Source organism: Hippocampus zosterae, chromosome 20, assembly GCF_025434085.1.
Source record: "Hippocampus zosterae strain Florida chromosome 20, ASM2543408v3, whole genome shotgun sequence".
NCBI lineage: Eukaryota > Metazoa > Chordata > Actinopteri > Syngnathiformes > Syngnathidae > Hippocampus > Hippocampus zosterae.
The window spans coordinates 6957311-6973377 of NC_067470.1; the positions used below are offsets into that span (position 1 = coordinate 6957311).

General features: G+C 48.5%; 1 protein-coding gene across 3 annotated transcripts in view; it reads left to right on the plus strand.

The window, feature by feature from the left end:
• Positions 1 to 16067, plus strand: part of LOC127592879 (catenin delta-2-like) — a 110424-nt gene that overhangs the window by 6317 nt on the left and 88040 nt on the right. For all 3 annotated transcript variants that reach the window (XM_052053918.1, XM_052053917.1, XM_052053919.1), the window contains one exon: positions 8629 to 8759. In XM_052053918.1, coding sequence (XP_051909878.1) covers positions 8631 to 8759 — 129 coding nt within the window. In that variant the 5' untranslated portion in view covers positions 8629 to 8630. The remainder of the gene's footprint in view (positions 1 to 8628; positions 8760 to 16067) is intronic.

A 16067-nucleotide genomic window follows, 5' to 3' on the forward strand; every position in this document is an offset into this window, starting at 1 on the left:
GCGACTGAATGCGCATGATTTGGCGTTGCTTAATTCACTCTATTCTGCTATCGTCGCAAGACATTAAGTTGTATGGGGAACCCCCCCCCCCCCCACCCCCAAAAAAATGTCTCGACAAAACACCACAGTCCTCGGCGCAAGGCAAACCGATACCCCCACGCTGTTGTTCAGGCCAATTAGGCTCGCAATGCGCCGGCTTTCGAATGGCAGACGGGCATTCTCAAAAGGGAAAAAGAAATGAAACAAATCCTTTGAAGAGACATGCACAATATCTGTCTTGCTCGGATTTCCTCTGTCTCACCGGACCGTGCTGAGACAAGACGACGCAAACCGTTGAGCTTATTTACTTTCCAGTTACACACGTGTCCGTGTTGCGATGCGCGCGTATTGGCTGATGTGATTATTTGAGACGATTGGACTTTAATGGTTTCCTCTAACGCAAATGTGCATCACTGGGGGTTATTTTTCTGCTGACGTTTGTGATGTCTTCACTTTGTTGTACCGTGGGTGATCACCAAGTACACCGAGGTTTTTATTGCTTGATGGCTACTTTGCGTTTAGAACATGACTCATGTTAGGGCTTTGCCATTTCAATAAGTAGACTGTATCTCAAGTACACCATAGCATTCCCAATGCAAATCCCCCCATCCCCGCACCCCCCCGGAAGCTGTGATTAGTTGCATAACCTGAGGGTCAGAAGGTCTTTGGAGCTCATTGTTCCACCAAGGCCCAATAGTGGTAGCAGTAGTAGTAGTAGTTTGGAGTCCATGGTAACTAAGTTTGAGATCACTCGAGTTGCCTTGACAACGCAAGAATCCCGAGCTTCCACCTCGCCCACTTTCCAAACAATTCCATAAATTTGGTGGGACAAAGGTGTTGCGAGATCTAATTAATTTTGACCTCCGGGGGAAGTAGCTGATCTATCTTTGCGGCACGGTGACCTCTCCAAGGGGACGCTTGAAATGCTAATTTAATCGCGGCAAGCCGCCACGCCCGAGCGCTGAGGGGGCTGACAGAAGCACGCGCACATAGCGTTGACCCATGATCCTCGTCATGCTTGGATCTCTGAGGCGCTTCTCTTGGTCTACGGCCAATCAATAGCGTCGTTACGAAAAGCCTGGGGGGGGGGGGGATGCCGTTGTTAGCCTGCAAACACCAGGTTAATAAGGCGCCGTTCGTCCACTGTGCTGCCGTAGTTTGAAACGTGCTACTGTTTGGATTTGATTGCCGGGGCTTGTGCGCAAATTGGACAAGAAGACGAGCTACTAATAATCGGTCTCGTGTCAGTCCAGGCGATCATAGTCCGAGTCGGTCTGAGAACACAAAAGTAAGGGTGTTTGTCACGCACAAATGAGAATAGACCGCAGATGTGTTTTATATATCGAGTTAATGACAATGCGAGTTTCAATATACTGTAGAAGGGCCGTCGTTCAGTGGCAGCCCGTACGAAATGGACTCGTCAAACACGCCATCTAAGCTAAAAAAACATCGGTCGAGCTGATTTCAAAGGATGCACTTTGTGTTTTGTGACACTTATTCTCAAAGGAGCGGACTGATAATGCAGAAAAGACCTTTTGTCCAACTCTAGTGTTTGGGTGTCGCGGCAGTTGGAGAAGAGGCCAGTCACCGAGCGGTCGACCGAACAGGTGTTGCTTCTCTTAAGCCACATTTGGCAAAATTGATATTCGTTCTGTTCCAACGTGTGCCGCCTGACTAAATACGAGTGAGTCGTGAGGGCCGCAACGCCATTGACCTTTTGCTCGGCAGACCTTTGCTTGGCTTCGCTTTGGCTCCGCGTGTTGCCACGCCGAATTAGCATTCTTCGACCTCTGTTGAAAATGTCGGTGGGGTGAGAAAAGATTGACTTGGAAACGTGTCCGCTCGCAAACGTAAAAGCGACCGTATGTCAACAAAACGAGCGGAACGGGAAAGAGAAAGTGCTTTGGAATTCCCTGGGAGGCCGCTTTGCGCTTCCCGAAGCACGGCAGTGGGTAGCGGCTGTGGAATTAGCCGGGGAAAATCGGCTTGAAGCCGGCTCCCGCGGCTCTGCCATCCGACGGTGCGAGAGATCAACGCTGTGAGTTGGAGGAATCTCCTTTGGGGAGTTTGGGCGGAAACACTTGCGAGTGTTCACGGCTCTAAACAAGTGGAACTGATGTTATCGCCATGGATACCTGGGTTGGGTGATCTCAATGGTTGTTGTTTGGAGGGTTTTTTTCTTCTTCAATGTCACTGGGGCGGGGGGGTCAACGTCAATCCAGGAAGCTTTACAACTCACCAAGGTCCCATATGCCTCTTGTGGTAATAGCCTAGACTAAGAACATCATTGCCCCCCCGAGGAACTGGGATAGACGGAGGGAAAATGAGTGCCGGAGGAGGGAATAGCAGGGACGGAATTGGTATCCCGCTCAAAATGCTAACAACAGTCCGACTAGTTTCCACCACGCCTTGATTTCTTGAATTTTCGTTTTGCGTGCTTGGACCTCAAAAGCATCCGTAGCGTCCGCTTCTTTTGCGTTTCTGTACTTGAAGGGAACTTGTTGAATCTGCCCGATTGAGCAGCATGTGACAAGCCTCCTCCCATTATTCCCATCAGACCTCGCACTGCGCTTCTGACTGTCACGTTTGCGGCGTCTCTCTTTGGCTAACAGTTAGCCCGTCACGCCATCTGCCCCCCCCCCCCCCCCCACCTCCTCAGGGCCTTTTGGCTTGTGACAATGGGCGCGGCGGCGTTCTCTTGCTTTGCCTGTTATTCAGTTTTTACACCAAGAGTGGAAGATGCCACCGACAGCCACGGAGGCTTACGCAGGCAGGAGAGCGAGAGACTTTTAGCGCGTCTTTCTCCCTCTCGCCGTCTGTTTCGCTGTGCCTCTGACAGACACATACATACTTGCGCATGATGTTACACGCTTCTCCGGGCATTGCCAAACAAACGGTTGCAATTACGATTCAACCAGAACCAGACGGGCGCGCGCGCACAGTCCGCCGCCGCCGCCGCCTCCTGTGGAGGGATGTGTTCAGGGGCTGATAAGAGGAACGGCAAACCCGGTGGCATTGGCAGACTTGCCGCTTGATGTACGCGCACCCTATTAAAGAACACTTTGCATAAGAAAGAGAAAAGGACGTTTGAGCTTGAAAGGAAGACAAAAAGAGGAGCGCGTGAAGAAGCCGGTGAGCGAGATGGTGACGTCATGGCGGGAAGGATGAGGCGGGGTCCCAGCGGGACTGCCCCCTCCCCCAACCCCCCATCTCTGACAGCTGTGTGGCACCTCGGTGCGATCAAACACACCCAGCAGGAAGAATTGGTGCTGCGAGCAGCTGGAGGAGCGTGGAAACAACACTTACATGATACACTGTGCGACACACGTCTCGTCAAACCTTCCGCATGCGTCGCAAGTTACATCAATGACTTTTGCCGCTTTGTTAGATATCAAACGTCGGAGTTCCTATATTTAGCTACATTTAGCCAGCAGTGCCTAATATTAGAAATCATCTCAACTACAACCTCAATGTGAAAGACTTAACGCACCACTTTAACAGGTATATATTAAAAAAATATGCCCAAAGTGTTGTGTCCCCCGCCCCACTTGAATCAACCGCACAAGAAATGGAGACGTGTGCTGTACCATCATGTAAATAGTGTGACTTCCCTGCAATTAAAACTCATCGGGCATTTCATCGATGTTGTTTTGCACCCTTTCTGGCTTTTTTACAACAACCATCGTTTCAAGTATTTCGACAATCGAATGTTGAAAACGGCCATCTGCAGCAGCGCCTTCCGGAATGCCCCCTCTCTTCTTCATCCTTTTCCTTTCCTCGTTCCTCCTTTTTCTTTCCAGCTTGTTCAATCCGGTTTCCCCTTTAATGCGGCTTGTTTAGGAGGCTGACCTGTCAGTTCTGATCTCCCCCTCTCCAAGTAACTGCCCTACTTATTTAGAAGAGGCGGCGAGTGACATCCCGTTGGAGATTGCGGGGTGAAATTTGAACAGGAACAAGAAGTGCTGCAAGGGACCACCGGGGCCCTGGCAGAAAGGAGTCGATTGGGTTTTCTGTAAGGCAGGTTTTTGCCTCGCTCGGTGTTGCTCATGGAAAACGGGCCGCTTTTGCTGTTTACATGATCGAGAGAGCGATGCCGACATCTCCGATGGAAGCCCAGTTGGCCTAAGTGCCCCCATCGGGCTGAGATGGAGTAAATCAGCAGTGCCTTTTCTCTCCGCTCCTGCTTCATTCGCAGCCGTTCAAGCGCCGATTCTTGAAATTGTTGGAAAGTGACTCTAAATCATGTTATGTTGTGCTAATCTGATGAACATAACAGATTGTCCCACCCAAAAAGTCAACGTATGTCAACCGGATAAAGATGTAGCTTCGGCCTCGGGTGACACGGCCATCCGCGGTGTGTCTGGACGTTTCTTTACTTTCGATCCGTCGCCCCGTGTGTACTCCACTCTTCCTTTCACTGCAGTTCCAAAGTAAGTGACATTATGAGGGAAATTCTGCCCGGAGATACGTTGACAAGCGGCCTGCTTTGCGTGACAGGGATGAGAAACTTTGCAATGATTTTCACGTCTTTGTCATTCTGGGGGCGGGGGGAATAGACTTCAGACTTTTTATGCTGATACTTTCTCCAACATGTCTGCGAATACGCACCCCAAACTAGGTCAACCTGCTTCACAGACCGCAGCGCCGCGTGCGCGCCAATGCGTCGTGTTGCGCTTCCAGTCGACACTCCGGGCTATGACAGACCATAGAGGCGTTTTGGCAGCGTGTTTTAGATATGACTCTTTTGCAGCGGGTGACTTCTGATAAACGCTGGGCTTCGGAGTAATAAAGCTGAGCGAAACGGAGGACCGCGGTAGCCGCAGCTATTGATCGGGCGAGTGAAAGTTGGCCGCGGTAGAGCGGCAGGCCTCGGGCGTGAGATCGCAGCCGTGTGTGAGCCGCCTCCGCAATGAGAGAACGAGGCCGCCGGAGACGTGAGCCACGTCCACCTGCAGTCTCATCCTCGGGTTTCTTTTGGGCTTTACTCGAGCTTATCGCTACTCCGGTGGGAACGTAAGACTCGGTGTGCATTTTTAAGATCTGCGCAGGGAGATCTCTTGTGTGGGTTGTCCCGTTACGTTTTAAGTCCGTGATGTCCTGCTAGCACGGGCTCCCCAAATTGATGCTTTGTCAATGCCGCAAGAATTATTGTACACCCCCCCTTTTTTTTTAAATCCCCACATGACTCGTCCCATTTTATTTACAACCAAAAGGTGTAGACTGTTTAACTACATTTTTTTTTTCGATCAAAGTTTTGCTAGTGCCACAACTAAACATGAACATAACTAAATGTACGACAGATTTGACGGTTAGCATTACGGTTACATTCGTATTGCTAAAGAGTGACAAGAATGAAAAGGCCCGTTTTAAAAATGTGGCTACAGTAAAAAAAAAAAGTGCTCTTTATTTTTGCACTGGATTGACTTCAGGGTATATTTAATCCTCTGTGTACACCGACTGAATGATTGTGCCTCGAATGTAGCAGAGCTGGTTGTTGTCATGCCTCGAAGGAGCGGCTGTTTTGTTATATTTGATTCCACAGACACATTGTCGTTGCTTCAGTTGTTTTTGGAAGTTTGTCTTTAAAAAAAAAAAAAAAATCTGTAGCCTTTGGAAGAGTTTGCGTACAGCTGTGCACACACTTCATCTGAGCAAATGATGCATTATTCAGAGTTTAATATGAGACATTACGTGCAGGTAAATTAGAGCCATCAATCACGGGAGACGCTCGTATGCGCCGTTCGTCGGGGGAGCATTTTAGAAAAGCAAAAGAGCGTTTGGCACCAGGAGCGATCGGCTGGCAAGATTGGGCGTGAAAATGAAAACGATGGTTGGTTCATTTTGATCCCGGCCTCGCTCTGCTGACTCGAGTGCTATTAGCCATATGTTAGCCGTGATTATTGCGTTAAGCTTCTGACGATGTCGAAGTCTGCACTCAACACGAGTAATGTGCGAAAAAACCTGAGCAGTCATTCACAGATCGAGTCCCAATTTGATTTGGTGCGTTCCAAACATCAAGAGCAGACGTGAAAGCATTCCTCTTTAAGAAGCATTGCAGTTACAAATGAATCTGAACCATTCCGCGTCTCTGAAATAAGGAGATTGACTTTTATCAATGTACGACGCAATGTTTCATTAACCCATTCACTCCCAAAGACGTTTTTAAACATCTTTTCAGACTTGGTCCAGAATTGGCTGGTACTAAATGACTTAAGCGCGGGCATAAATCTTTACATCACAAGACAGGATCAGACTGGAGGCTTGTCTGAGTTAATATGGATGACTAGTGTGGAGCCAATTGACAACCAGTCAACCATCGAGCTTTCAAGAAAGTATTTTATTCTTCTTATGTTTTTGCATGATCAGGCTAACAAATTCCAATCGGCAAAGACACTTTGCCCGAGCCCTCAAATGCCACGGCATTCCTGTCGCCTGTCACCAAAGCCGTTCCTTGTTCAGATTGCCGGGAAGCAGCAAGCATCCCGAAGAGTGCAATTAAATGTGCATCGGTCTCTGTCGGGACTCGGGTCCCTGTCGCATTGTATTCCACAGAAAGCGCTTCGTGTATTCGGTAAAAGGTGCCGACAATAGCCGCCGTGCAAAGCATTCTGGGAGAAGAGCGCGCACCATTGTGACACTTGATGGGGAAACGCGTTCGCGGCATTATCGCCGGCTTAGCAATTTCCTCAACGCGGTCGTGACCAATGCACGGAGCCCAATGATTTTTCCGTAGATGATCACCTTTCATCCCGATGTGTATTGTTAGATGGCTAAACAGTTTTGCTGGGCGTTGGAATTTGCTCCGTTTGCGCGGGATGTAATTGCATCTGTTGTCGGGCTGTCCCGCTGATAAAGGCCAGCAATAATGGAGGATATCTGATGAGCCGCACGCCTCAAAAACGCCGTTACTCAATGTCAGTAAAACTCCCACTCCTTTGCGAAGGTGTCGAATAAACAGTTGAGGCTCCGGGACGCTCCTCTGCTCCAATGTTGTCTTTGCTGGGGTCTCGCTCGCTCGGGATCCAAAGTGCGGTGACTCATTTCCTCTTGTAGAGTGAAGACGCCAAGCTCAGAAGTGCCGTTTGTCAGCCAGAGTGAAAATATCCATCTGCAGGCTGCCTCGGAAGCATCTTTTATTTACAGACGCCACCCTGCCTCGCCTGCTGTCTCTGTCCGCTGGCTAGCGAACTAACTGAAAGATGGACTCCGGGTTTGATTTACGAACCCTCTGACTTGTTTACGGTCTTTCCTCGTGCGAATGGATGACTTGCCCTCGATAGAGATGGTATCGTCACGGGGCCACTGTCGTCAGGCCGGCTACAAAAGCCTTCTTTTCTTCTCCCGTTTAACTAATTGCTCAATCGGAGTTACGGAGATTGCGTAGAATGCTTGGTTGATGAATCGTGTCTTAGCTGCAGCTTGGTTTACGGAAGAACGACATGTCAGCTATGGGGAGGTGAGGTACGTCCGGGGATTTCTGCTATGACCGGCAGTACGCTGCTCTTCCCATCCCTGGCGTAGAGACAAGAGTTCATTTCAGAAATAAGCCGAGGAAAAAAATAGGAAGTGGTTGTTCATTTTTGCCAGCCAATCAAAGAACTTAACTCTCAGACGATGTGGAAATGGCATCTTAGAGAAGTTGTTCTATTGTTTGCTCAGCCTCTGCCTTCAGCAACTACACTTGCAACTGTGGGACAGCGATCATTTCTGCAGCGCTTCGACTTGGCGTTGCTGCGCACGGGCCACGGCGTTGACCTAACAAAAGTTGGCACCGACTCGGATGTCAACATTAGACTTTATAATTGGACTGATGAGTCTCCCAGGAAAGAGTCTCCACTTACTTGGCTCGGCTCATTATTTACTCTCCTCTATTGACAACGTCCACTCCCTGTGGTCTCTTTGCGATATCTCATTATTAATTATTGTTATTATTATTTTTTTTAAAGAAGATGAAGTATAAACGTCAGTTCTTTCCGGTGCAGAAAATATGAGACTGGTAACATTTAATTTCCCACTTGTGAGATGTCCGCGTCTCTGGCCCGTCAACTATTTCTGCCCGCGCAGGCCTTACGCGGCCGCCGACTCCATTCGGAGCGGGCAAACAATGCATCTTAAATCACGCGTGTATGCAGGCCTTCTCAGCTCTTACCTCCAAAAAGGTGCCTCATGTTCAAGATTTCAAACAATTCTTGATTTTTCTTTGCACTTCACTTTTCCGCTTTTTCACGGTCAAAGTAATTGAAACGACGCTCATTTCCGCATCTCCTTTTAACAAGCCGAGGTGACGTTGTTGCCCGAAGTGAGATTTGCTGCCGCCGAATGATTTGAAAAGCCCCCCCTTCGACTGCTTCCAACATACCTTTTGCTGTATGGATTATGAATCAAGGTTATTGAAATACTGACATCGTTGTATTGATCAGTGTTATATATATACCGGTTTTATATTTTTTGCTCCAAATGAAACATTGGACTTTGTCTTTCACGCTAAACACAATGGGTTAAACATGTACATTATGCAGAGTAAATAAAGAGAAGGAAAGCTGCGGTTGTTTTTGTTCGTTCAGCCCGTGCGTATTTTTGATATTTCAGCCATGCCTGTGCCAGAGCAGCCCACCGAGCAGGAGAAAGGAGCCGCGGTTCCCCCGGTGATGTCGGCCTCCAACGGAGACCGGTCCGAGACGGAGACGACCTCCTCGATCCTGGCCTCGGTCAAAGAGCAGGTACCAACGTTTCCTGTTACATGTGACAGTGGGCCTCTGCGGCGCTTTGACACTGAAAACTGGACAGACTGAATCTTGGTCTCAATGATGGAACGTTCTGGGTCCTAGAAGCAGTTCTCGATGTGAATATTCCGTTAATAACGATAAAAGTGGTTGTATTTCACTCACACGAGCGCCACTTCGGTAATTGGCATACGCACGACAACAAACTTCAGAGGCAATAAATACGTTTTTTTACTTGAATGAAACCATGATGGAATAGCCAATTTACTCTGGCGGAAGGGCGCTTGACGTCCATATTAGGGATGACCGTTTCACTAACTTTCAATAACTCACTGGAAGATTTCGCTGGTCGGGGCGCTGTCATTTACAAGCGGTCAACTATGAGTCGGCCACGCCAACGGGAAACGAGTCCGACTTTTAATCGGCACGTTCTCTGATGTGTAAATGTTCAGTTAAAAACGCCCACCATTAACATTTTCCCGGACCGCTCGGTGCGGAACTGCCGGAGTTTCTTGAGATGCTTTGCAGGGCCTTGCATCATCTCTCAGGTTGCCTCGGGTAAAGCTTCAAGAGGCCCACGGCTGCCGACATGCTTTTTACAGTATTGCCGCCGAGATTTTTAGTCAAAGGTCTGAATGGAAAGAAATCAGTTTTTGTGTGGCTTGAATCAAGAACGCTTGTAATGGGGTAGGAAGTACTTTGCTATCGGATGCTGTATTTTGAACAAGGTTGCCACAGTTACCTTGAAAAAGGAACTTGCTCACTCTATTGATGACGACTTGATCAGTCCGGCAACGGTCTGCTCTTGTCCTACCCGAAGAGAGACTTTCTATATTTCGTAACTTGAATCAGATGACCGCATTACGTATCGCGGCACGTTCGATTTTCGACTCACAATGGCAAGAACGAATGAGTAATGCGCTACCGAGCGACGTTGTTAAAGGCAACGCTGATCGTAAACGTGAGTGGCCCGGTAGTCCAGTGGTTAGCACGTCGGCGTCACAGTGCAGAGGGTACCGGGTTCGATTCCAGCTCCGGCCTCCCTGTGTGGAGTTTGCATGTTCTCCCCGGGCCTGCGTGGGTTTTCTCCGGGTGCTCCGGTTTCCTCCCACATTCCAAAAAACATGCGTGGCAGGCTGATTGAACACTCTAAATTGTCCCTAGGTGTGAGTGTGAGTGCGAATGGTTGTTCGTCTCTGTGTGCCCTGCGATTGGCTGGCAACCGATTCAGGGTGTCCCCCGCCTACTGCCCGGAGACAGCTGGGATAGGCTCCGGCACCCCCCGCGACTCTAGTGAGGATCAAGCGGCTCGGAAGATGAATGAATGAATGTTCGTAAACGTTCTGGAGGTTGGCACGAACGTAGCATAAATATGCTCAATGATCTCGAAAGGGCAGATTTGCGGGTTGCAGTCGTGACACGATGGCTTCTGACGGCCACCATCTGACCCCGCGATGCTTTGTTTCCAGTTCCCGTGTGAACTTTGACTCGGCGGATTCCTTGCGGCCTATTTCATGCAAATGTGTTTGTCTTCGGTACGAGCGTGATTAAAACTACACATGGCTCGGTTTTCCTGGCTAAGCTTGTTGCATGTGAGCTGAAAGTCAGCGTTAATCTACAAATCCACCATCAAAGGGTCTTCACTGACGGAGTTAGTGTAAGCGACAGAAGCAAGGTCTTGCTCGGCGCAGACGAGGGAATACATTCGATGCTCCAGACCGCAGCTCGGTCTCCAGACTTGCTTTCGTTGTTGCCGTTTTGGACTTTTAAAGGAAAAGCTTTGAATTTCTTTCTGACAAGCTCCTTCTGTTGAACGTACGCCGCACCGAAAAGAGTTAGTGTTACTCCGTTAACTCTCGGTGTTAGGGTGCTACTTGTAATTTGTCGAGAAAATTGTGTCTTGGCGTACTCGTGGCGAGATTGCGTGCAGCAAAACCCACGGTCGCTTTGGTCTAAGCCACTTTGCGGTCTAAAGACCAGCGTGACATCCGCTCTGAGAAATGGTATTATTCTGCTCATGACAACAGTGGCCTGGAAGAAAAAAAAAAAAAAAAAGGAGTGTGACGTTGAAGATGCGTTCCCATGCCAGGCGAGGCACAGTTTGCACTTACGGTATCAATCTCTCACTTGCACCGTGTAGTCAAATCTGTCCTGCTTGCAATAAAGCAGCTTTTATTTCTTCCAGTTTGTTCCCTTAGCCTTCAGGACACGCTGATAAATGGCAGCCGCGATTCTACCCCTGGGGAAGGAGCCCAGGTGTGTCGACCGAGGGGCTTTTAAACAACACAAAAAGCTGCCAAGGGGACTTGTAATCATTTTTTTTGCGCAAGGTGCGTCGCCGCAATATCTTTTGCCGTTGTCCTTCTCGGCGAAAGAGCAATGTGTTCCTTTCTAAACGAGATGGAAATAAAACTTTAAATGACCCCCCCGACCCTACCCCCTCGCACAAATAATTGATGGTCTGGTACATTTTGTACAATGTTCAATTTTAAGCGCGCCCATTGGATTGTATCTGTCACCCAAAAAATTTTACGTCCTAATCACTTTGAATGATGCGGGCGTAGTCCTTGCCTTGCATCATCAGAATACAATGTTTGGATTGTCCCGCTAGCACCGCTGTTCCGTGTTAGCTCCATAATTTCAACTCTCGGTGATGAGCCAATCCTCACCGTCCATGAGGTGGAATATGCTTTATTTGCTTCACGGCGAAATGACCCTCAGTTACTAAAAATGTCATCTTCAAACTGTGAATGAAAATAAGCACGTCGGTTAAATTGATTCATAAAAGCACTTTTCATGCCCCCCGTGCACCCTCCCCAAACTGTCTGCCTTGAATAGCTTATAGGTGAGAAAAGTCCAATTATAATGTACGGAGCAATGAAAATGAGAATGATAAAGAATTTGGGAAGAGATTTGGGAGATAAATTAGAGAGAGCCGAAAGAGCGAACAAGAAAGAAAGCTGGCGGACGCCATCCAGTCCACAGTTGCCAAGTATGTTGCCGCAATAGGCCCAAACTCACTGTGCCCATTCGTTATGTGTCGGCCGTCTCCTCCCCCATCGGTGCCCGGTCGTTGCGGAATGATGCAAGATCCCGTCGAACTCGCGTGAACTATGACATTGTCGGACGCCAAATCTAATGAGGCGTGAAATCAATATGTACGCTCTTGCTTCACCCGGGGCATGCTGGGTAATGGAGTGTCAGGAGTGCTTTGCGGCGGTTTTAATCACAAAGACCTTGGAAGAACTCCTTGTAAACAACTCTCTGAGATACAGTGTGCGCGTGGACTCGTGTCTGCGCACCTGCGATTACTTTCAGCATAATTGAAGCTAACCGTGTGTCCGTCGAGCCAGCACGGGGCCGAAACGGAGCCGTGTCAATGTGCGGCTCCGCGTGAGTTTAGTGCAAGTCCAACCGTGTGTTCCGTGTTGTCAGGGGGCTAGCATGGCTCCCCCACAGGGTTTTGTTTCATTAGCCTGTAAGGCTGCGTGTGACTCCTGCGAAGTGAGTGTTAGCCTCCACCTACCTCTACTCTCTGCATGCTAAAGCGACGTCGGCTCACATCATCTGCATGCTGATCAATTTTGGAACAACAATTGGGGGAGGGGGGGGAAGCCAAATTCCCACCGTAAGTCTGAAGACTCAGACGGGTGAAATGCTAATCATTGCAACGTGCCTTTATTAGCTGACGGCGGATACGCTAAATGCTGTCCGCTCTTTGCCAGCCGAAGGGCATTAAGTGAGTGAATTTCGGGGGGGGGAAGGCTTCATTTCCTAGAATAATACGCAGCCAGAGATTACACCTTGACGAACTCCCGCGTATGCAAAGAGCCCTCTATTTTGGGATGCTGCCGTGTTGTTTTTGTGCGCTTCTGCATGACTCATTTGCACTCCTATCCAAACATTGGGATTTCAATGTCAACAGGGAAAACTCTTGGCAAACAACCCACTTCCTCCATTGCACGCCCACGATTGAAAGTTTTCTTGAAATTATTTGCCAGAGCGAGCGGTAATTGAACCGCGCTTGGCCGTTTGAAAGCGAATTTAGCTCTTCAATCACCGGGGCCTTTTGTGTCTCTGTTATTTAGTGCCCTTAGCTTTCCCTCCCTTTGGCATTCTAAATAGATGAATAACTCCCGTGCACTCGCCTGGCCGCCGCTGTTGACATATTCACGGCAAAGACACCGGCTGATGAAGAATGGCTCCGTCATTGGACTTCTCTGGGAAATGAACCAGAGATTGCTCCATCTTTGCCTTTCCTACGTCTTTTCCTTTTTGGTTTTGCTTGTATTTTTCTTCACACTCGTTTCTTGCTTAGTTCCCATGTCGCAGCTGCTCCGCTCGTCCTTCATTCTCAAACTGCATTCTGCCTCGATGGCGGCTAATGAGCTTGGTTGCGGTCGCCACGGCGATTGTCTCCCCGACTTTACGCGAGGTGGGAATCCGTCACCACCAGTAGCTTGGGGGCAACGTTGATTAATGTCATTTCATATCGTTTTGTCATGAACTTCTTGGATGTGGAATATTGTCTCATATGAAGATTTTTTTTTTGTTTTCTCTGCTGATGAACAAGATAACACACGTCACATGCATATGAATTAGTATGCCAAAAAGTGGAGAAAGAAAATTATCCAGGCTAATATTTTACTTTCGTTTTATGATGCTTAAGTTTTGAGTCTGGATTGGATTGATCGACTCAAATTGAAATATTATTTTTATATATAATGAGTTAATCGTGAGGACAATAGCTGTCATTCCCACAATTTTCCCTCCTTCGTCACTGTGAATATCTGCCGTGTTGACAGTGCTTCTTCGTTCTCATTCTCACTTTTCGTTTCACCCTCTTTGGTCGCTTCCCACCCTTGAACTGATGTTCTTCCTTCTTACTTACTTTCCATCCCTTCGCTCTGTTTGTCATGAACGAATCCCAGAGAAAACCCTTTTTTAAATATAAACGCGATCCTTTTGCCTGAGGATGGTTTTTCTATCCATTATAATGAAAGCGGATCAAACCTAATACCGTTTGAGCGAATCCTAAACTAATTACATGAAGAATTCCAGGCTATTGATAAAATAATGAAGCTTATGATTGTGCGCAAGATGCTTTATTCGCTTTTATCAGGCATTGGTGGATTCCTTTCGCTCATGCAAATAATATGGGCAATAAAAAAAAACAAAAACGCGCGCGTCTGGATGCATTAACAAGCAGCGTAACCGCATTGATTTCTTCCTTTTGTTCGACCTTAAATCTCCTGACACGCTGACAGGATCAGTAAAAATCAAACGCTCATATCGGCCGACCTCTTTTCCACATATCCCGTTGACAACGTTTCCACCCCGCCTTTCAAATGACCGATTTCACGTCATCCATTTGTGGAGTTTTGCTCACAACGAGCAACAACGTCATGGAAGAGATCGGAGGCAACTCGTGTCCTCCCACGGGCGTCGCTCTGCGTACAGCTGCATTATTGATGCATTTGAGAACAGTTTTTTTTTTGTCCTGTAGTGCCTTCTAGTTAGCATCTCATGTATCCCCTCGCATGTCGTCGTCGCGTTTGCAAATCGTGCCGAATGAGCCTCTTAAGTCACACGGCGTACGCGCTGGGCATGCTCGGCTGATGCGCCAGCTGCGACGAGGGCTCCGTCGCTGATGCGTTTCTCTTAATTAACTCCCTGAAAGAATTCCACTTGGCATTCCCCTCGGCACACTGGACCATAAAGCCAATTAGCGCGAGCGGTGCATTTTCTGACCGCGTGGTCGTGAGCTTGTAAACACGCACACCTGCACACATGCGTGCTCACAAACACGCCTGCGAGATGAGAAATTATTTTCCCTCGGCAAAATAAAACGACACCAAAGATGGCGCTGGCATTAGTGAACTGCTGGGGGCATGTGCCGGTCGACTTGAGCCAGACGCCCCGGACCGGTCGCCGGCTCATGGCGGAGAGGCGCGCGGATAAACAATCACCGGCACTCACGTTAGCATGTTCAGTCTCCAAGTTGAAACTCAATGGCTGCCATTCTGCAAGTGAGGAAGATGAGATGATGACAGAGTGACTGCACAGGAGTGAGCGCTTACCCTTTGGCTACAAGAAGGCCAAAGGTAAATCAGCAGACGGCACAATGTGTCACTCCGCATTCACTCAGTTATTTGTGGAGGAAGGCCGCTACACGACCCCAATGATGTTTGTTTGTTTGTTCCCCCCCCCCCCCCCCCCCTCTCTCTGGCTAGGAGCTTTATCCATTCAACTTGACTCAAATGTATATCTGCCGCCCAGAAAGCATTGTTGACATTTCTCTCCGTCTGTCTTTTTGCCCTTTCGCTTTGAGTTTGAGGCGGCGAGCCGAGGCGGCGCTCACACTGTCATCCGTGTGCGTGTGAAAGCGGATCTGTTGCATGTCATCTTCCTTTGCTCCCGCTCTTCCCTTGTCACACCCTAATGAATCCTGACTTTTATCGCTCACGACCCCCCCACCCCCCAAGTGTTGTTGAACACGTGCACGTGCGCTCATGGAAACACGCACGAGCGCACACTCACAAACACTCAGACAAGCATGCAAAGGCCTCGGGGAGATATGGAAAGAGCTCGGATGGAAGGTTGCTCTACGTGTGAAAGACGAGGAAGAAAATCAAGATGAGGTGGATGGATGCAAGGAAATGCGGGCGTATGGTTATGAGGTCGTGGGAATTTCTAAAAGGATGTGTGGAAAGGTGACACAAACGGAAGGCTCATGTGGACAGAGGAAAGAATTTGATCGGAAGGCCGCCGCGTGTGAAATTCAGTCTTCTGACTTGCTCGTTTTAGCATGCCGCGATTCACTCAAATGGGAGATCCGCGTGCGTTTTCTTTGTTTATACGCACGTTATCTCTCACTTGCATGGCGCTCCCCCGTGCCCGCTCCAGACTTTGGAGCAAATGGCAAAACGCCGGAGCGCTTTCTGCCGGAGCCCTCAATTTGATAACGGCGCACGAAATGGATGCTCTTTGCACCACCTAACGTAGATTCGACAAGATAAGTGTAAAAAGCCAAAGTGTGCCTAACCGGAGCCAAGTTTCTGATAATCCGTTCCTTCGTCATTTCTATCTATTGTATGAATTGCAAAAGGAGACTGCGCGAGCATGTGCAAACAATTGGAGTTCTGTCACGGTCATCTTTAATGACGAGAAGCTTTGACAGTTTGTCTCTAACCTTTTACGAGCACAAGCACATTGCAAACAGAATCTTTGGATACAAAATGACAAAGCATGCAGAAATCACGCCAAGAGATCTGCGTGAGACAAGTATAAAATTGTCCCCCGTTT